Source organism: Vigna unguiculata, chromosome 6, assembly GCF_037176805.1.
Source record: "Vigna unguiculata cultivar grain cowpea cultivar isolate G323 ecotype 2 chromosome 6, ASM3717680v1, whole genome shotgun sequence".
Taxonomy (NCBI): Eukaryota; Viridiplantae; Streptophyta; class Magnoliopsida; order Fabales; family Fabaceae; genus Vigna; species Vigna unguiculata.
The window spans coordinates 47,204,614-47,227,229 of NC_140797.1; the positions used below are offsets into that span (position 1 = coordinate 47,204,614).

At 30.3% G+C, this 22,616-nt stretch overlaps 3 protein-coding genes across 6 annotated transcripts; 1 reads left to right on the forward strand and 2 right to left on the reverse strand.

Moving 5' to 3' along the window:
- The first annotated feature begins 1,095 nt into the window (after positions 1–1,095).
- On the forward strand, positions 1,096–4,147 carry LOC114186999 (cold-responsive protein kinase 1-like). Of its 3 annotated transcripts, none has more exons than XM_028075098.2 (7): positions 1,096–1,378; positions 1,664–1,777; positions 1,969–2,081; positions 2,332–2,542; positions 2,655–2,892; positions 3,160–3,313; positions 3,621–4,147. In XM_028075098.2, the coding sequence occupies exons 2-7, from the start codon at positions 1,675–1,677 to the stop codon at positions 3,924–3,926; spliced, it is 1,125 nt and encodes a 374-aa protein (XP_027930899.2). In that variant the 5' UTR covers positions 1,096–1,378; positions 1,664–1,674; the 3' UTR covers positions 3,927–4,147. The 3 variants fall into 3 exon arrangements, with proteins under 3 accessions (XP_027930899.2, XP_027930897.2, XP_027930900.2); XM_028075096.2 differs by having other exon boundaries at positions 1,672–1,777; XM_028075099.2 differs by having other exon boundaries at positions 1,681–1,777.
- A 680-nt stretch (positions 4,148–4,827) lies between these two features.
- Positions 4,828–8,573, reverse strand: LOC114187886 (clathrin light chain 2-like). Its single transcript, XM_028076284.2, has 3 exons — positions 8,097–8,573; positions 5,692–5,845; positions 4,828–5,604 (listed from the first exon to the last, which is right to left on the reverse strand). The coding sequence occupies exons 1-3, from the start codon at positions 8,459–8,461 to the stop codon at positions 5,179–5,181; spliced, it is 945 nt and encodes a 314-aa protein (XP_027932085.2). The 5' UTR covers positions 8,462–8,573; the 3' UTR covers positions 4,828–5,178.
- A 7,076-nt stretch (positions 8,574–15,649) lies between these two features.
- On the reverse strand, positions 15,650–19,381 carry LOC114186726 (NADH dehydrogenase [ubiquinone] iron-sulfur protein 8-B, mitochondrial). Of its 2 annotated transcripts, XM_028074716.2 has the most exons (9): positions 19,202–19,313; positions 18,844–18,906; positions 18,410–18,488; positions 17,796–17,849; positions 17,608–17,699; positions 17,411–17,524; positions 16,442–16,509; positions 16,252–16,363; positions 15,650–16,075 (listed from the first exon to the last, which is right to left on the reverse strand). In XM_028074716.2, the coding sequence occupies exons 2-9, from the start codon at positions 18,895–18,897 to the stop codon at positions 15,980–15,982; spliced, it is 669 nt and encodes a 222-aa protein (XP_027930517.2). In that variant the 5' UTR covers positions 18,898–18,906; positions 19,202–19,313; the 3' UTR covers positions 15,650–15,979. The 2 variants fall into 2 exon arrangements, with proteins under 2 accessions (XP_027930517.2, XP_085530383.1); XM_085674257.1 differs by lacking the exon at positions 18,844–18,906 and having other exon boundaries at positions 19,202–19,381.
- Between the last annotated feature and the right edge of the window lie 3,235 nt (positions 19,382–22,616).

Below are 22,616 nucleotides of genomic sequence, written 5' to 3' on the forward strand. Positions count from 1 at the left end.
ATTGCTCCATTCTTGTCTTTATTTAAAAACTTTAAAACGAGTTTTTTACATATATCAATAAAATAAAATAAAGAATATCCACATTATATAATTAAGATTTAATTAAGTTTTCAAGTTTTCATAAATTTAAATATTTTTAATTAAGTTTTTATTAATTCTGTCTTTTATAAAACATTTAAAATTCGTATATTTTTCAATTAAGTTATTATTATTTAATTTACTGTTGAAGTAATATTTGTTATAGTGCTAGACCAACTTGTTTGTATGGATAAAAAAAATGTGAGTCTTATTAGTTAATATAAAATAATATTATGGTTAATGGAAAATGATGTTTTACAAACATTTATATATTTTTTAATACAAAATGACAAATCAATATAATAATTATATTATTTTGACAAAAAATAAAATAGTAGAAACTTAATAAAAAAAACTTATTACTAATTTAATTTATAAAATAACATTTTTTTTCCACAAAATAAGAGTATGGCATTGACCCGAGAAAGGTGGAGATTTAACTAAAATTGGTAAAGTCAGTTTCCACTACAGTGTGACCAAGTGGGAACCGGCGCAGGCATATATGACTGTTTATAATTTCATTCAATTTTTGTGATTAATTTATAGAAAAAATATTATGTATATTTGCATGTTATTTGTAGATTAATCAAATTAGGATATTTTTAATCATTTAAAATATGTATAATATATGGCTGTTAAAATGAACTATTTGTTCTAGAGTTAAGATATTCACACAAACAAATCACTTGTATATTTTGAAAGAACACTTCTATTGTTAAAAAAATATGGCAAAAGTTACTTATATAAATAATATTATTTATAAGAAAAATAACAGTTTTCATTAAGTAAAACATGTCGTTCTAAATTACTCTCCTAAACCAGAACATGTTTGATCAAATAAACCAGAACCAGTTGAGGTACTATGAAATAGATCCCATTGAAGGGAAACACAGACATTTCAAGAACATATTTATTATACACCAAACATCTTTGAACAAAATAATATGAATGAGAAAAAATTGTACGAAGAGTGAAGCAACAGATATGAATGAGAAAAAGATAAGGTGAAAGGTGGGCGTTGAAAATGGTGTGGAGAATTTGCGACAGAAAAATTTTCCATTTAAATATTCACTGGCCGGCTGGCGGCTGTATTCCACATTTCCTTGCTTTCAAATTTCAATCATGTGAACAATAATAAACTCTATTTTCACATTCCATCACATTTCAGCTTTTGTTTCTCATTGTTCATTCAACTTTAAGCCGTAGTTAGTACTACAACACCTCTCTTTCTACCTCAGTTTTCGAATCAACCCATATACACTTCTGTTTCTACCTCAATTTTCAAATCAACCCATATAAGGTACCCATGTCTCAATCTCAAGAATAACACTCTTTAGAGAATAAAATAAAATGAAAATACCGTTTTACTTTGTTTCTGAATTTGCTTTTGTTAAAAGTTCAAATTTTTTTAAAAAAGGTTTCTGGGTTTTGTTCTTCAGTCTCGTGTTTGATTCTGAGTTGGAGAGACGGTGCATGGCGTTTTTTTTTTTTTTTTTGTATATGTTAAAATTTAAAGAGAAGGTCTAATTTTAAATTGGGTGGCCGTGCCTGCAAATATCTCTGTCTCTTAATAATGTTATGTTAGAATGTTAGATTATGCAGATTGCAGAGTATACGAGGATCATTATGACTTGTGGCTGCTTTGGAGCCAAATCTACTAAGAAAAGACGTTCTTCTAACGTTGCTGGCGAAATTGATGGTGAGGATTTCATGGTTTGATATTTTCATATTTTAACAATGTTTTTGGCAATTTCATTATCATTTTTGTGTGCTAAATATTGTAAATAATTTCGTTTTAATGGTTCTGTGGTCAACTGTTATTAACTGGCAATATGTTCATCTATAGAATTCCTTTCTTACCATATTCATATGTATTCTTTTGTTGTGCAGGTTACCCCCTTGATAATGTTAAGCAATTTTCAGACACAGAACTGAGATTGGCAACTGATAATTACCACTCAAACAATAAGATAGGACGAGGAGGTTTTGGAACAGTTTACCAGGTATTTGTTCTTATGCTTGCATGAAATCAATATGAATGTTACGCACTTAAGTTCTTCATTATGGGACCAACCATAATACATTGTTTTTGGGTTATTAAGAATATAATCACACATACACTCCTTTTTCCTCTTCTTTCAGCATTAGGCCTCTTGAGGAATGACCAAACATGTATACATAGGGCATTTTATCATTCTAGGTTTTTGTTGGAGTTAAGCATTCTAAAAACCCATCATGTGACAATTTTTCTAGGGAACCTTAAAAGATGGAAGACGTGTAGCAGTGAAGACTCTCTCATTTTGGTCAAAGCAGGGAGTTCGTGAATTTTTGACTGAAATAAAAACTTTGTCAAATGTTAAACATCCAAATCTTGTTGAATTGATTGGATTCTGCATCCAAGGACCGAGTCGTACATTAGTGTACGAGTATGTGGAAAATGGGAGCCTTAACAGTGCACTACTTGGTAAATATATCAAATGCTTGCAGTAAATTATGAAGTCACAAAGTAACACCAGATACAGATAAGAGAATGAAATGTGCATGTAACCTTTATTTCCTTTTTCCTTCCTTTGTAGGAACAAGGAATGCAAACATTAAACTAGACTGGAGAAAAAGATCTGCTATCTGTGTAGGTACTGCTAAGGGTCTTGCTTTTCTTCACGAAGAACTTTCACCACCAATTGTGCACAGAGACATCAAAGCTAGTAATGTACTACTTGACAAAAATTTCAATCCCAAAATAGGTGATTTTGGGTTGGCTAAATTATTCCCAGATGGTATCACTCACGTTAGCACAAGAATTGCTGGAACAACGTATGTAAAGAGTTTTTAGAATACATAGTTCATGCAATTCCAATGTTAAGAATTTTTACACTGTCATTTGCTCACAAATTGACCTATATGTTAAGTTTATGTCATTTTGCTTGTGTCATTCTGTCTGTTACCCAAATACTTATCTCTACATTGTTATTGGATTAAACATACTTCAATTTTTGCATTTCATGAATTGGTCAATTTATGCTTGAACTATTGATTATGATCTCATTGATACGATACCTGCTTTGGTTTATATTTATGCAGTGGTTACTTAGCACCAGAATATGCAATAGGTGGCCAGTTAACCAAGAAGGCTGATATATACAGTTTTGGGGTTCTTATACTTGAAATAGTTAGTGGCAGAAGCAGTGCCAGGAGGACAAACGGAGAAGGATCACCCAGATTCCTCTTGGAATGGGTACATAAGTCTTAGTTTTATGAGTTATTTTACAACATTATATATTTCATGTTCAATAGACATCAGGTTAATAATATGTAGCCTATGAAGTCCTGTCATATCCTTGTTATTCACTACCTTGTTTATTCATTATCTCTCCACTACCTTGTCCCATGTAACCTAATACATTGTGTGTTCCTAAAAATGGGTCATCTTTGGTTTTAGTTCTTTAAAATCATGAGTTTCCATCCATTATACTTTTGCAACTTCTGCTATTTATATTGTGTAAGTTTGGAGTGTAGATGGTGATAGTTATTTGGTGTAACAGGCCTGGCAACTTTATGAGGAGGGGAGATTGTTGGAATTTGTAGATCCAGAAATGGAAGAGTTTCCTGAGGAAGAGGTACTGAGATACATGAAGGTAGCACTTTTCTGCACCCAGTCAGCAGCAGGTAGAAGACCATTGATGATCCAAGTTGTTAATATGCTATCCAAGGCAATCCAACTCAATGAGAAAGAACTTACAGCACCAGGATTATTCACAGATGAAAGAGACTCTTCTAGTAGGAACTCACAACCTGTCCCTTTTATTACCTCTACACATGGTGCTATTACTCAGGTCACCCCACGGTGATGTGCATTGCAGAGTTGTAAATGTAGTAAAAGAAAGTACTAGTTTTTGTTTTCTAAATATTGTTTGATTGTCTTACGTTATTTTTTTACAATATAGGTATCAAAAAATATAACATGGCATGAAAGCAATTTCGTGCTACTGCATGTCGAAACCTGTAGAGTATGTCTGCTTATCTTGCATTACCTTTATTGATTAAGTGTTCATGTGATTACTCCTATTAAGGGCTTTCTATTTCTTCCTTGGTAATAAATTCAACCGTACCAAGACATTGACTTCGAGTTCTTACGTGAAAAAGAAAATGTAATAATATGCAATTTGACTTAAATAAATGGTAGATTGATTTTCACTTTTCAATTTATGAATATTCTTTCATTTTCATAAGTCAAATCCTAAAACTTTTGCTAGCAGGAAGTCAAGCAACTGGACAAAGTTTAAAACCTGAAGCATTTTCCTTGTATAAAATATATGAAGTTGAGTTTATACCAATTTACTGACACATGATAACAATTTACATCATTTCACCAAGTGATATAATATCCGAATTCTAAACACGTCACTAAATTATTTATGGTGAGAGGTAAAATACTCACCAATCTTCACCCATCTTGTCAATAGATTACTTAATCAAATAAGAATAATTATATTCTAAATCTTCATTAATATAATTTAATTTTTATCTAAACTTTTATTTTTAGTCTTCAACTCTTATCCTTTTAAATAATTCCAACAACTACAGATACGGTATATCAAACCATAGAATATCTTTAATGATTTTAATATAACATGTGCAACATGTACTAGTATTATTACATATCTTGAATAAATATGAAATAAATCATTTTCAAAAAATTTAAAATTTCTAAAGACCAAAATCAGCCATTTCTAAAGCAAAAACCAAATCTAATAAAGACTAATAAAATTTTATTTTACAGCAGAGATAAGAAAAGTAGGATGAAGTACATACATAATATCAACGGAAACTTTAAACACCGGAAAAGAGTCTGTTTGACACCACCAGCCAGCAATCCCAACAGATACTTTCTGTCTAAAAGGATGTATTAACCCATGATCATTGAATCTCCACGTCATAATTGTCAATGGATTTAATTCATACAAAACCTTAAAGTTGGTAATAAAATGTAACCAATAAGCATTAGAAACTAATAACAGGGCAAAAAGATTCATTAAAGACAGCAGGTGGAGAAAGAGATGGCAGAGGATTGAAGGGGAACTGAGGTATGATAAGAAAAAATCATGCAGCAGCCTGCTCCTCAGTGACAGGAGCTTCTTTCTGGGGTTCGTCAGCAGCGCCATTAGAGGCGGCATCCTTTGGTTGTGAAGCAGTTGCACCTTCTGCTGCAGATCCAGTTGCTTTTGATGCTTTCTCTTTTCCATCCTTACCGTCTTTAGCATCTTTAGCAGGAGCAGGTGGCGGAGGAATCATGTGAGGTGGTGGTGTATGCTTCAGCTTTAACAGTATTTGCCGCAACCTAGACAGATCCGTGGGTTTGCCGGGCTTTGGGCCTTGAACGACTGTAATTGATGGCTTCTTGTCCTGATCCTTTTTGCCTCTTTTCTTTTCAATGTTGGGAACTTCACGAGGAATGAGCTCTGCAATTGCTTTCCAATAAGCTTTGTCTGCCTCCTTGTGAAACTTCTCTTGATTAGCCAAGAATAACTGCTCCACAGAAAAATGCCATTCTCTATTAGAACAGTAAAAGATACATCTGGCGCAAGATGATGTCCTAATGCAAGTAAAACTTACCTTCTCCCTCTCTCTATTTTGAACCTTGCTAGACTCAACATTAACCTTCCTCTTCTCATAAAAAGCAACCTTGTACTCCTCAGCTTCTTCAATAATCTTCAACCTCATTTCTTTTTCTCTTTTCTCCTTCTCTTCTAGCAGAATGGCATTTTGACTGCACAAGGAAAGCCAAAGGCATTCGTTTTTTATGACAACTGAGTTCAGCAAACTTACAAAAGATGTTAAATTTCATTGGCATATATCAGAGATCGAGAAAACGATGTTCTATCATCAGGTTCAGAACTATTTTGCCCCCAATAACTATATAAAGTGGAGATTTAGATTAATCACAATAACTTTTTTGTGGTTAAAATTATTTAATGGCATTAAATTTATTAATGTGACATTAACATATAACCGTAAACATTTATTACAAACGGTACCTGCCATTGGATATCTAAAATAATATAATAAACTTCATCGATCGGAAAAAAACATGTTGCCTGTTTAAGTCGTGCACCGTACAATTAACATAAGGATTAGAATCCTAATTTCAGAATTACTATTTGACCAGAATAATCAGGTAAACAAGAAAAAACAATGATAATTTGCATTTTCTTTTCAAGCCAGATCAATTGCTCTGTGTGTGATAAATCAAATATTAGAAGATCTCCATTCCCATATCAATGGCATGTGCGTTGGTAGTAAAATTGGAGAGCAATATTAGGATAAGAGCCACGTAGACATTAATTTCAGATACCAAGGTGCAGAAGCCAATTCTAATAAAAAGGCTATACTATAGCAAGATAGCGGGATGGCTGCCATTTTGAATATTACTAATTGTTATTACAAACTAGATACTTTTGCTACACACTAATATTCAAAAAAGCAAACAAAAAAATTAAAGAAATTCATGATAAATAGTAAGACAGTTTATGCACACAATCACCATCGGTATAGGAGCTAATAACAAGAATAAAGTAAACAAAAAATATGTAATAGAAAAATAACAAATTGAATAAAAACTAGCAGAAAGTGAAGTTAAAATGAAGAAATATATTGGAACACAAATAAAAGTCTGGCGTGAAGTAACACAGATCCAAAAAGGGTAAACTTTTTATAGAAAGGTCAAGGAAGAAGGTTTCAAATCCTGTTATGCATTTGAAGTTGTGTACGGGGTAAAAAATGGGTTTTTGGACTCCCTAAATCATGGTACTGCCACCATAACACAAAAAACTGCTACTTTGACAACTATTACAGCCACAATGGTCGCTATTGAAAACTGGTTCGCTGGAATCTAGTACTCCACTATAGCACACCATTGACTACTATGAGAGCTACCATCATATCAGAGAAGAGAACAATGAAAAACCATATAAATCAAATCAAAGAGGGAAAATTCAGTTGTCTGTTCAAAGAATGCGGAACACACAGGTTAGTCAGGGTAAACAAAAATGTTTCAAGGGTATGAAGATATGATAGTAGCATCAGTTAACATACATTTACATGAGTTAAATTCCTTTTCAGCTTTTACACACATGATAAATGAAGCTTATTTGCATAACCAGATAGCTAAATATCAATTACTTCCTCAAGCACATGGGAAGAAAAGAAAAGGAGATAAAAAAAATCAGCGACCTCGGTATACTAGGATACTGAATTAAACTGTATAAATATAAAGTATAACTTCTTTAGCACACTCGCAAAAAAACAAGATCAAGATTTATCATCGTTTAAGTTCAGTGTAAGTTGCTTGCCTGCTCTAAGCTCAACGGTCAACAAGGGTCAACTTTAGCATATGATCAATTGATCATCTGACTCCCAAGGAAAAGGAATCAAAGAATGATTATTTTCCAGCCAACATCTAGTAAAATTAAGTAATCACATAGACAAAACCCTAAAAACCATCAAATCACAGGGACAGAAATCAATCCGAACCGCACCATTAAAATTTTTCATACAGCGCAATTTACTCTAAAAGTACCTCATCTCACAATAATTATAGACTATAGAAATCCAACATCCATGAGTGAAAACTCAATCACCCACCCCTTCACTCATTATTCTCCAAACTTTCTCCATCCAAACATAGACTTACAATTGATGGATATAAATCAATTCCACCAGACTCCCTAGCATACAAAAATCGATAACCTAAATCTCGGCGAAATAATCACATATCTTACAACAGCTCAAGTAACTGCTTGAAGTAAAATCGTATCAACCTAAGTTCACCAATTCGCTTTCTACAAGAAAGATCAACCTCGCCCACTCCCGATTCCCAGTCCTGATTACTTACTAGCAACCACGAGACTCTTAGCGAGAAAACCTCTGGATTAAAGGAAAAGCATCTCAGATCTAAACATATTCAAATGAGATCCAACAAATTCACGAAACAGAAGAGGAAATTGCAAACAACCACTCACCGGCGCCACTCGCGAAGAGCGTAGCCTTCCTCCGGCTCCATCTCGGTCGGCGGAGGAAGCACTGGACCGTCCGAAACGAAAACGCCGTCACCATCACCGTAGCCGTTTCCGTTTTCGTTTCCGTTCTCTACAGAAGCGGATTCGAAGGGAGACTGAGAGTAAGCGGGAGTCGGATCAGTAAAGCCGTAGATCTCCGGCGAAGCGGCGGCGGAGTGATCGACGGCGACGTCACCATCGGCGGAAAAACCACCGGTGAAGGAGGAGTAGCCGCCGTAGCCGGAGAAGTTGTCCTCGTCGTCGTCGTGTTGATGAGTAGAAGAAGAGTTGACGTTCAAGTCGTCGGTGAAGGCATCGAAGGAAGACATGTCTGCGACTGCGAATTTCTCTCTCTAAAAATGGTTTCTCTCTCTTCTGTTAAACGCAAATGATGGGAACACTGTTGCTTTGCTTTGACGGAGGTTCAACACTGCCTCTAAACTCTTCCACTTTTTAAATACGTAACGGTGAATAATAATACAAAACAAAATGTGAAAATTCATATTCAATCTATATATAAAAATAAATACTATGAAATACATCTATAATATGTATAAATAGAATTTTTTCTTTTGTGCGCACATTTTAAAATACTAATTTTATTCTTTAAAATATAAGAGTTAAATATATTTTTAGTCCCTTAACTTATAGTGAATTTTATAATTAGTCTATTTCAAAACTTTGGACCAATTTAGTCCTTCATTTGTTTGAAATATATGGATTTAGTCCTTTTAATCAAATTTTGTTAAGTTTATTTAACATTTCAAACATGTTTCATAATAGTATTTTACTTAACATTAAAGCAAAATATGTCAAACAATATAAACAACTCAACTACAATCCTGAATAACGCTTGAAATGTTAAATAAATTTAACAAAATTTGGTTAAAAGGACTAAATCCACGTATTTCGAAAGATGAATGACTAGATTGGTAAATGGACTAATTCCAAAATTCACTTAAAGTTAAGAGACCAAAAACATATTTAACCAAAAATAATTATTTATTAAATTTTGACCGTTACTTTTACAAACTTTTTTATAAAATCGTTTATCTTTGCTCTTCTATTTTTCCTTATATATCAACAGTTATTTTGTAATTTTTTTATGATATATTTCACTTTATTTTTAATAAATATAATTTTATTTATATATTAACTTAATAACATTACATTATCATTACCTATTAATATAATATCACGTATATTTAAAAAATGCGTACATACAAGCGTGACAGCACATAAAACAAAAATTTTAAAATGTAAGCATGGTAAACTTTTAACAACACCAAAAGTTGCTGCAACTCCTGTTTTAAGTTGAACATCCTCCAAGTTTCTCCTTATAGTGTAACGAAAAGTTACTCCGAACAATGCACAACTAATGAAGTTGATTGTCAAAGGGAGAAGCAGCTGAGTTGTGTCGGTGACTTGAGTAAAACATATGGGGAGTATGTTTTTGTTTAAAGCTTAACTTTTGGGTGTAACATTTTTTACGCACATTACAAAAACGACTCTCGTTTTGTTCTATATTAATTAATTTTGAAAGTGTAAATTTTTTCCTTGAATTTCCTCTTCCATTTTTTGCAAGTGTTTTAAATTTAGCAAAACTAAAGAGTATTTCAAATCAGTTCCGTTCAATTCGGTTCAGTTAAGTTCGGTTAGGTTTAATTCAATTTGGTTCAATTTGGTTCGGTCCAGTTCGGTTCAATATGGTTAGTTAGGTTCAGTTTGGTTCGGTTCAATCTGATTCAGTTCAGTCCAGTTCAGTTTGGTCTGATTAGGTTCAATGTTGTTCGGTTCGATTTGGTTTGGTCCAGTTCGATTTAGTTCAGTTCGATTCGATTGGTTTTAGTTTAGTTCAATAAAGAAAATATAATGAATTGTTAAAACATTTGTTAAATGTAAAATTAGAAAAATAAAATATGTACATAAGAGAAATTTTTAAAACAACTGTTGAAGACAAAAAAAAAGTTTTTAGGCTAACGGTTAAAAGTAAATTTTTTATACAATAATTAGTTTTTAAAATAATAATCAAGGGTAAAATTGAAATAACGAAATATGGACACAAAAGAGGGTATTCTCGTTATATATCGTTATAAATTAAAAAAATTAGTCTAATTAAACTTAACTATGATTGTCTCTATTATATTAAAGTAACAAAAAAAAATTAAACTATTTATAATCAAAAAAAATATTAAAGTAAAAAAAATCATTGTCTTATAATATATTTTTTAAAATATTTAGGCTTTTACCCATTTCGGTACTCTATGTTCTCCACTTTGACAAAATAGTTATTTTTGTGAAAGGTGAATAAAAACATTTTTAAGCTTTCTCTTTTGAATGTTGTTTTTATTGAAAGTATACAGTTTGTTTATGTTATTATTTATACACTTGCTATATTTAATTTGGGAAAAATCATTATGTTTCAATTGTTTAAGAAGGAGCTCATGATTGTGGTGTTGGTGCTAAAAAAGCTTTTGGATGTGACATTTTTTACGCACATTACAAAGCGACTCTTCTTTTGCTCTATATTAATTAATTACGAAAGTGTAAAATTTTTTCTTACATTTTGTACTCTTTTTTTCAAGGTGTTTTAAAATTCAGCAAAAGTAAAGAGTATTTAAGTTCAATTTAGTTCAGTTTAATTCGGTTTGGTTAGTTTCAGTTCAGTTCGGTTCAATTCGATTTGATTCGATTCAGTCCGGTTTGGTTCGGTTCATTATGGTTTAGTTCGGTTTAGTGCTGTTAGGTTCGGTTCAGTGAAGTTAGGTTCAGTTCAGTGCGGTTAGATTCGGTTCAGTGCAGTTCGATTCGGTTCAATGTGATTCAGTCTGGTTCGGTTCGGTTCGGTTCGGTCTGGTCTGGTTCAATTCGGTTCAGTTTGGTCTGGTTCGATTCGGTTCGATTCACTGCGGTTCTATTCTGTTCGGTCTGGTCCGGTTCAGTTTAATTCATTTCTATTTGGTTCAACTCGGTTTGATTCAATGCGGTTCGGTTCGATTCAGTGCGGTTCGGTTCAATACGGTCTGGTTCGGTTCGGTTCAGTGCGGTTCGGTTCAGTTTGGTTCGATTTTGTGTGGTTTAGTCCGGTTCGATTCAGTTCAATTTGATTCGGTTCGGTTCAATTCAGTTCAACAAGAAATATATAATGAATTATTAAAATAATTGTTAAATGTAAAGTTAGACAAAAGAGGTTTTTAGGTTAACGGTTACAAGTAAATTATTTATAAAATAATTAGTTTTTAAAATAATAATTAAGGGTAAAATTGGAATAACGAAATATGGACACAAAAGAGGGTATCCTCTTTATATATTGTTATAGATGAAAAAAATTAGTCTAACTAAACTCAACTATGATTATCTATATTATATTAAAGTAACAAAAAAAAACTAAACTATTTATAATAAAAATTAAATATTATAGTAAAAAAATTATTATTTTTTCATCGTCTTATAATATATTTTTTAAAATATTTAGGCTTTTACCCATTTTTCAGAACTCTATGTTATCCACTTTGACAAAATAGTTATTTCCGTGAAAGGTGAATACAAACATTTTTAAGCTTTCTCATTTGAATGTTATTTTTATTAAAAGTATACAGTTTGTTTATATTAATGTTTATACACTTGCTATATTTAATTTGGGGAAAACCATTATGTTTCAATTGTTTAAGAGGGACCTCACCATTGTGGTGTTGGTGCTAAAAAAGCTTTTGGGTGTAACATTTTTTACCCACATTACAAAGCGACTCTCCTTTTGCCATATATTAATTAATTATGAAAGTGTAAATTTTTTTCTTACATTTTCTCCTCTTTTTCTTGAAGGTGTTTTAAAATTCAGCAAGAGTAAAGAGTATCTATGTTCAATTCAATTTGGTTCAGTTCGGTTCAGTTAGTTTCAATTCGGTTCAATTCGATTTGATTCGGTTCAGTCCAATTCGGTTTGATTTGGTTCGGTTCATTGCGGTTCGGTTTGGTTCAGTGCGATTCGGTTCGGTTCAGCGCGATTCAGTTCGGTCTGGTCCGGTTTGGTTCAGTTTGGTTCGGTTCGGTTCGGTTCAATTTAGTGCAGTTTGGTTTGGTTCAGTTCAGTGCGGTTTGGTTTGGTCCGGACTGGTTTGGTTCGTTCCAGTTCGATTCGACTTGGTTCAGTGCGGTTCGATTTGGTTTAGTTTGATTTGGTTCGATTTAGTTTGGTTCGGTGGTTCAGTCCGGTTCGGTTCAGTCTGATTCGGTTCAATTCAATTTGATTTGGTTCGGTTCAATTCAGTTCAACAAAGAATATATAATGAATTTTTAAAATAGTTGTTAAATGTAAAATTATAAAAATAAAATATGTACATAAGAGAAGTTTTTAAAACAACTGTTGAAGACAAAAAAGAGTTTTAGGCTAACGGTTAAAAGTAAACTATTTATAAAATAATTAGTGTTTAAAATAATATTTAAGGGTAAAATTGAAATATCAAAATATTGACACAAAATAAGGTATCTCTTTATATATATTTATAGATTTATAGATGAAAAAAATTAATCTAGCTACACTTAATTATGATTATCTGTATTATATTAAAGTAAAAAAAACTAAATTATTTATAATAAAAATTAAATATTAAAGTAAAAAAAATTAAACAATATTTTTTATCGTTTATTTTTAAATAATTAAACTTCTATCGGTTAACTGCTCACTAATTGAATTATGTATTTTATTTTCTCATTTTTTCTTCAATGACCTCTTATCTAAAACATCGCGCACACTTTCACTTTATTCTTTAATTTAATCACCACCATTAAGATAATGATCGTGAGCTTCTGATCGCTGTCACTACTATATAACTTATAAGGTCATGCCGCCTTGATCTCGTCATCTCACCTTACCACATTTATTGCAATTTTAACACCTCACACCTCACCCAACTCATATTTGTTTTTTTGAACTTTAAACCTAACTAACATTGTATCTTTCTCTTATATGTCTTTTGCATTTTTCTCATTTTTTTATACTTGTTGCTTCACTACTCCCATTTCACCTTTTTTTTTTCATCGTCTTATAATATTTTTCTTAAATATTTAGGTTTTTACCAATTTCGGAATTTTATGTTCTCCATTTTGACAAAATAGTTATTTGTGTGAAAGGTGAATACAAACCAATTTAAGATTCTCTTTTGAATTTTTTTTATTGAAAGTATATAGTTTGTTTATGTTATTGTTTATACACTTGCTATATTTAATTTGAGGAAAAACATTATGTTTCAATTGTTTAAGAGGGACATCACGATTGTGGTATTGGTGTTGAAAAAATTGTTGGGTGTGACATTTTTTACGCATATTACAAAAGCGACTTTCCTTTTGCTCTATATTAATTATTTATGTAAGTGTAAAATTTTTCCTTAAGTTTCTTCCTCCTTTTTTGAAGGTGTTTTAAAATTCAGCAAAACTAAAGAGTATTTCAGTTCAGTTTTGTACAATTCGGTTCAGTTTCGTTCGGTTCATAGTTGATACAGTATTTTTACATAACAAAAAATAGTATAGCATTTCACGTTAAAACAAAAATTCAATGATTATAATGTGAATCTATACTCTATGCTTATCAACTTAAACGAAAGCAACAAAATTGAACATAATTTAATAAATCAGAGAACAAATTGAACATGATAAAAAAAAATTAAATTGAACAAATTAAAAAAAAAATAGTATTTAAATCAATATCCTGTTTATTAAAAAAGTATACACTCAATCAATTAAAATCAATAGCTTATTACGGCAATTATTACAAAATACGATAGTTTCAATTTTGTTATTAGAGATATGTATGTAATAATAGTCCATGAGAGTTTGTGCGTAATCTTGATAATTATGAAAAACTATTTCTTAACAACTTCATTTTGTAGTTTGATTGTATCTTAACATGTTGGTTTTAATAATTTTATTGTATCTTAATATATTTTTTAAAATAGTAAAATATCTTGAGAAGTTTTTTTTTTTTTTTCCTGCTACATATTTTTATCATCCCACAAGACGACAGTAATAAGTAGCTCAACATTTGCACAATACTTCTGATGTCTGTTGGATAAAAGCAATTTCATTTGAATGAATGATTCATCAGAAGAACAATAAGTTTTGAAATAGAAAATAAATATTGATATGGACAGGGCTGCAAAAATCATTTTTTATCTGGACAGTATTAATTATGCAAATAAATGTGTTACTACTAGGATAAGAAACTTATTATCGAAAATTTATTTTTGTGATTGAGACATTTTATTTATTTTTTATTTGATATTAACTAAACTTCTTCGATATATTTTAATTATAACGGTTAGTAATGTAGATTTTTTTAACAGTTTTTCTCTACAATCTTTTGCTAATTTTATGAATTTCATTTTAATTATGTTACTTATACTTTAATACTTTTACCATAAAAAGATATTTCCAATGGTTAATAATAAGAGTAATTATTGTCATTGTTATTTTATCCAATATTGTTTTAGGAGTTTTGCATAATGTAAGAAATGTACGCTTGCCATAGAAAACTTATGTGCTTGGTCTTTTAAATTTTACGTAAAATCTTTAGTGAAGTTATTTTAGAAGATTGAAGTAGTAGTTGGTAAAGTGTGATGATAGACAAATACCCATTTTGTAGTCAACATTTATCCAGCATTAATGATATAGTATTTTTATTTTAAAATATAAAATAATTCGAAAAGAATCAACTATAGAATTAAAAATGTTTTTTTATTAGGTGTTTAATATGTAGAAAAATAAAAAAGGTAAAAGTTTTCGTTGATAAAATGATTACATAAAGAACAAGAAATGATGATGGACAGGTGTTTAATATGGTGTATCGAGCAGGATCTCCTTGAGAAATTCACCATTGACTAAGATGGGAAAAGGACAAAACAATGATTCAGACAAATATGGGTGATGATGAGCTTCGTATCAATTCCAACTCACACCATTTACATCCACAATTCAATAGATATATACATACCCTCATAAACTTTGTGAAGACCAAAATGTAATAAGATTAGGAGAAATAATATATATTAATAATAAGGTGACAGTGGTTTATTCATAATCGAAGGTGTAAAAAGACCTGGGCTTGTTATAGTAAGTATGTAATTTATTTTGGTATTGCACAACAAATTCGTGTCACTAGTATGTAATAAAAATTATGTAAATAGAAAAGAAATTTGAGCTAAAATAATTAAAAAATAGCTTTAAAAAGTGTCAATATATAACTCTTGCTTCTTTTTTCCTATTCTCAATAGTTTGTACAGAGACTACCAAAAATATTTATTTTCTATTTTCTGTACAAATTAAAAAACATTAAAAAAAAGATTATATTTTTGTAATTAAAAATAAAAATAAAACCAGGATATAAAAAGCACGCATTTCCGAACAAACAAGACACCCCCCGCCCCCTGGCAACTAAAATACATTTCCATTCTGTAAATACTTAACAGAAAATGAACAATGTCGAGAAAAGAAAATCAAATAATAAAGCAAGGGCAAAAGCTAAATTGATCCCACCTGTGTTAAAATTCCTTACAAAAAGTAATTTTACTGTTTCACAAGAATTCATACAACCTCATGAAAAAAAAATGTTACATCTTCAAAGGATCAATTAAGCATACAAGTTTCTAATTTGTTGAATAGTTCAATTATTTCCATATTTGTTCAAGATTTCAATAAGATTAACATCGACAATATTGTATATTTAACAGCAATGCAAAAACGTTGACAAAAAACTGACGTAACAATCGTGAATGCATACAGTTCTTTAAAACATTCAGTGGTCATTTTATTCATCATTGCCCAATTAGACGGAGGCAATGATCACATGGTAAAATTCAGCGGTAAAGGCTTTCAGATCTCAGGTTCTCCGCAATTTCAGTCTCCCATCGATCACCGTTTTCAAGCAGCTTCTCTTTGTCATATAAAAGCTCCTAGAACAGGTAAACACGAATAGAAGTAAACAAATATGCGAGTAAACAAGTACTGACATATACTAATAAACAGTAGTTAAACATATACTTAATAATAAAGAACAGTAGAGACAATTGTTAGCAAGAAACAACAGAAAGTATTTACATAATTCAACATAAAAGAAATAAAGATGAACCTCATGAGTTTCTGTAGCAAATTCAAAGTTTGGCCCTTCAACAATGGCATCAACAGGGCATGCCTCTTGACAAAATCCACAATAGATGCACTTGGTCATGTCAATATCATACCTGAAAGATTTAACAGATAAGAGAGCAAGAAGGGAGTGGGCGAATAAAAAGAGGGGGCAGATAAGGCAGGTAATTTACCGCGTTGTCCTGCGGCTGCCATCTTCTCGCTCCTCAGCCTCAATTGTGATTGCTTGTGCAGGGCATATCTAATAAAAAAATATGATTAAGAGAATACAATAGCATACAGCTGCTCAGTCTACGGACAGAAAGGAGAGAAATGGGGAAAGTATCAAAATGGAGAAAGAATACCTAGAAAAGAGATATTAGGAGAATGCAAATATGTAATGGATTGATCATTCGTTGTATTTATTAACTAGGGTATTCATGTATAGATTATAGCTCATTTGTTAGGGGTTAGCTGGTCCCTTGTAGTCCTTTCTAGCACAATCTGGATTTCACTATTTAGAGACTGCCGCAAGGTTTGAGCTCAAAACCTATGGTGTGAACTGCTATCCAGACATTCTCCCTAACCCCCTATATATACTAATGTCCTTTTACCCCTATCCTCTAGTAGCTTAATTTGTTTATACTCCGTAGAGGGATAATGCTGCAGTAGTACCTACTGTCTCAGTCAAAAAGAAAATAATTCAAAGCAAATAAAACTGCTATTATTGATGCATAGGAAAATATAACCATTACAGCCTCCTCCAAGGATGAGAGGGATTTGACTTTTACAGCTATGTTAGGGACAGCTTGATTAGATAGATTTTTATCCCTTAGTAATTGCAATTCGCAAGCATACTTTCCTAAGCCCGATTCACCAAAATGACAAGGCACAAATTCATAAACCTACCAATGGTCTAAGCCTTACTATTTTTGGAGTGTTTTTTCAAATACAAAAAACAGCTGCACATTTTTTTCTACATTAACCAATATAGAAACAACACTTGGTAACATACACACATAACAGGAGTATACAAACAGTCTTCAAAATTGCAAGATTTTATGGAAGCAGGAAAATGCTGTCCTGAGGTAATATGTCATTTGGTGTATGCATGCTCTCAAGGATCATAATCGAACCAAAATTATAAATAATCACAGCCTTACAGCTTCACAAAGTTTGCAAGCAATACAACGTTCCTCCCCTGTTGGATATCTTCGGAGAGCATGTTCACCACGAAAACGAGGGCTCAAAGGTCCTTTCTCAAATGGATAATTGATCTGCATTAAAGATGTCGGGCATTCAGCATTTAATGAGAAGATGCAACACAATTGGATGGCAAACAGTTTCAGAAGACACTTACTGTAACTTTTGTTTCAAAGAAGTATTTCAGAGTCAGCATTAGACCTCGAACCATTTCAGTGAGAAAAAGAGTGTTGATGCTTCGTTCAAAAACTATCATCCAGAACACCAGCAATGAATTAGTTACATTATGGAGAAAGTCAAAAAGAACAACAATCAAGATGAAAACAGAGGATTCTAAATAAATACCAGAACTCCAATCCTTTGAAATTTCCTTTGCAAGTTGCTCCCTTTGTTCATCCTCTGCAGTTTGTGCATCTCAGAATTATGATATATAGAACAAAGGCATGAATACATAACACATGCAAGTGAAAAGACAATGGATATCCAAGAGATATCTCAATTGACAGACAAATGGTCATGCTAGTGAAGGTATTTGCAAATTGCAAAGTTAAAGAAATGCCGTGTTTGTTCACTATACACAATTCTGAAAAGCCATTCTTTTGACCCACGTAATTATCTGCCTTCTTAGGAGGGCGAGGAGATGTTAAAGAGAGGGAACTAGGTAAAACTCACATGATAAGTATCATCCGAGGATAGGGCAGTGGAGAGCATTGTAGTGTTTCAAGGAATACATAAGTAAATATATTGTTTATTTCTACGTGTGACCAAGCACACTATCCCCTTTCAAGAAGTCCATTTATTGAAACTGGATAATGATTTTTATGTAATATAAGACAATTCGATGCAGGAAACAATCAAAATTCATATTCAGCCAATCATCAACAATTTTGCTTTCTAATTCTAACTATTCTGTAACAGCAGGAAATATGCCCACGAGAATGTTAAGACAAATAACAGACCTAGTTTGGTAGAGTAGGAGTTTGCACTTAATCGAAGCCCATAGGATTGGGAGCTGTGCAGCCCTTGACCGCTTACAGCCTAAACAAGCAGAACAACAAGGGATAGTATTAAGTACTAACCAAAACATTTGGCATCCTACAATTAAAATGATTCATATCTAATTCACAGCAACCTCTTATATATTATCCGGTAAATTGTAATTTAATAGTAACAGTGCATCACATAGCCAGATAGGAATCAGAATAACAACAAAAAGGAGAAAAAAATTAATCCGTTTAACAGCTCGAAGGAAGTGATGGAAGAATTACAAGGTATTCAGATAAAATTTAGCTTCTCAACCGAATCAACATCTGATCCAGTGGTTTTTTCTCGTTGTTTCTTTCATTTCCACAAATAAATAAGAATCGAAAACGTATTAATGTATTAATGTTACCAATTGGCGGGCACGAAGAGCAAGGAGTGATTTCCGAGCTAAAATCGCAGCCATTCCCTAAACCTGGAAATGAAAAGTTAAAGAATCAAATGCAGTACGGTATTGATTTCAAATTTAATAATAAAGTTCGAGCGAAACAATTATTTACAAGGATTCAATGGTGTAACCAGGAACCGAAAAAGTGGGAAGAGAATACTGAATCAAAAGGGGTAAAGAAGTGGTGGTAGAACAAAACACAAATTAATATTGAGAAATAGCGCAAAAATTGAAGCAATAAAAGAAAACGAGAAATTGTATGGGTTCCGCATTCAACATTGATGGTTGTAAGAAAGGAAAAAGAAGCGCAAGAGGAAAATACCTGATGCAATGCAAGGTTGATCTCAGGACAAATGACTGAGGAGAAGCATACAAAGAGGAACGGGGATGCAATTGGAAATATTTTTGTGTTGAGATTCGCACTACACAACGGGCCAACAATAAATGCCCGGCCCAACAAAACCGGGCCCAACCTGTTTATTGTCATGGGTATTTCATTGTGATTACTTTCATTAATTCTTCAGAGGTTAACTTCTTGTAATTTACTTTTTCCGTCAAATGATTAGTATATTTTGTCTCCAAATAGCATGTTTTTAGTGTACACTAATATATATAACATCAATAAAAATACATATTTTTATTTTAAAATATTAAATAATAAAAATATTATATTTTTTATTGTGTTAGAAAGGTGTAGAAAGATAAAAAAAGAATGATAGATTTATTATTTTCTTATAATATAAGCCTTTGTGTTTATCTATAACAATATATAAAGGGGATTTCCCTTTTTGTATCCATATTTCAAAATATCAATTTTACTCTTTACATATAATAATTTATTAAATTTTTAAAAATTGATTGTTATTTTTACCAATTTTTTATAAAATCGAATGTCTCTGCTTCTTTTCTTTTTCTTTATTTATCAATGATTATTCTTTCATCTATTTTGATATATTTTATTTTATTTTTAATAAATATAAATTTAGTTTATATATTAACTTAATAATATTATAATAATATTACATACTAATATAATATCATATATATTTAAAAAATATCGTGCCCTGTTTATGTCGGTGAACATAAATAATATGTACACATAAGAATTATAGATAAACACTAGGATGGCAATTTTGTCTCATATTTATCCCAAGGTATCGGTATTTGTGCCAGTACCTATTTTTTAACATTTTCATATTAATTATTTTTTATATAAAAATAAATATTATTAAATATTCAATATTAAAATAATAAATTTTATAAAAATAAAAATGACATTTTAAAATAATGAAGTTTAAAAATAATGAGTTTTATTATTTTAATATTATAAATTTGTAGTATAAATAGTTTTATTATAAAAAATTTCATTATTTTAAAATAGATAAACTCTTTATAAATCACATTTTCAGAACTGTCAATTATCTTTAAGAATTATCATTATTTATTTGTCTGATTGAATATATGAAACCGTAAAAGTAAGAGCGATCATTTCGTTAAACTCTTCGATTTGAATCTACCAATTTTTTTAATTGTGTTAGTTATTCTTTACTTATTTTCTTGCAGTCTTTTATTTCACCGACAGATCTTCAACACATATTTCATCTTTAAACTTCGATATATATTCAATATTGACAACAAAGTCTACGATAAAGTCATACCATAATAGATAAAATATCTTTATACAAAATGATGATAAAATTACACATATAAAAATAGGTTAAAAAATTAAAACTAATTATATGGAAAAACATCAAACAAAAATAAATAACACGTAAAAACAAACTTAATTAATAATTTATTCTTCAGGCCAATGCTCCACTTGGGTTCCTACATTTTTTTTCTCACTCAGTTAAATCCCAATGAATAAATATTTGCAGGTAATTCAACACATTGACAAGTCCATCTAAGAACCCTACTTGAGTTCATTTTCTTTAACACAAAATAGTAGATTTTTACTCACAATATTAATAGAACGAACACTCTGATGGATCGATTGAAGACTACATGAAACGAAAAATGGTATAAGCTATACCAAATATGTGCATACTCATCGATGAGCATTTAACTTAACCTAATAACGTGCATCCTATTATCCATCACAAATATGCAAACATAAAAGACATGACTATAGGCTTTTATAACTTCACCCCTCCAATTTCTTTATGCACTACCTTCTAATATGAACATTAGTTTAACTTGATCTTTGTTCACCACAACATATTACTTAACAAAAACTTTATATATTACAACGTCGAAAATGTGTAACATATTAGTCCATGTTTCCAAGCTATAATTATTTGGTATAAGAATATTCTAGAAATAAATTCAGATACTGTATTTAGAATAAGTTCGAAATGTAATCATCGTTTCAAATTGATATGTTACATTATAAATCTAAACTTTACCAAAATTGTAACATTAAATTATATTCATTTCATTGATGCTTTACGATTTACATTAGTCACTGAAAATGTCTATTTGAATATACTTATTGCATCGAAAATTTTGTTTGTTTTGGATATGTAATGTATGCCCACAAAAAAAAAAAAAAATTATGTTTGCATCTACTGAAGAAAAAATAAATAAAAAAAAGAAAAAAAGCTGCAAGCGACATCGTAAATGAGAGGACTGAATATTTTGTATCCTCGCTCTATACGAAGAAAATATGAAAAAGTCAAAGGATTAATGAATGGAGAGGCGAAAGGATTTGGAAAACTTTTCTTTTTAAATTTAATAACTATTTTGAAAAAATTACCTAAATACAATAAAATTTTAGAGATTATTCATTTTATATTTACTTTCTACTTTACTTTTCTTTCTTTCTAATAATAATATAAATATATTCATAATGTATAAAATATTAATATTTATAACTATGTAAAGAAATTCCCTTTTTTTTTATCCATAATTATTTATTCATAATTTATCTTTTATCTATGATGATTATATATAAAGAAAATTTTCTTTTTATATTTATAATTATTTAATTTTAATTTATTATTTATAATATAATTATTTATTTACCTTTTAAAGACTATCAAATATTTTTATATTTTTTCTATAAAATTATTCTGACTTTAATTATTAAGAAATGGAGAAGCGAAAGGAATTTTAAAACTTTTTTCTAGATTTCAACAACAATTTAAAAATAACTACCTAAAATACAATAAAACTATAGAAATTATCCATTTTATACTTAATTTCTACTTTTACCTTTTCTTAATAATAAAATAACTATATTTATTTATTCATATCTATAACTAATTATTTTTTTTTACCCTGTATAATTATTTATTTATATTTTACATACTCACAAATATTTTTGTATATTTTTTATAATTATTCTATTTTTATTTATTTATTTATTTATTTTATTTTTAATAAATATAAATATATATTTGTTAATAGTCATCACCTACTTTTTCATATATATATATATATATATATATATATATATATTAAAAAATAATTACAGATGTACCATGACAAGTGTGTTTAATAATATTAATAATAATAATTTTTATTATAAAATAATTTGATTATTTTAGAATTTTATCTATTAAAATAATTATTTTGTTATTTTCAAATTCATCTTTTAATCTAAACTAATTAAATATTGATAAAAATTAATTAAATATCAGTAATATATATTAAATAACTATAATCAATAAATATTTATTTAAATATCTATTTTCATAGATTTCGAATTAGCAAAAACATAGACGATAATTACGTGT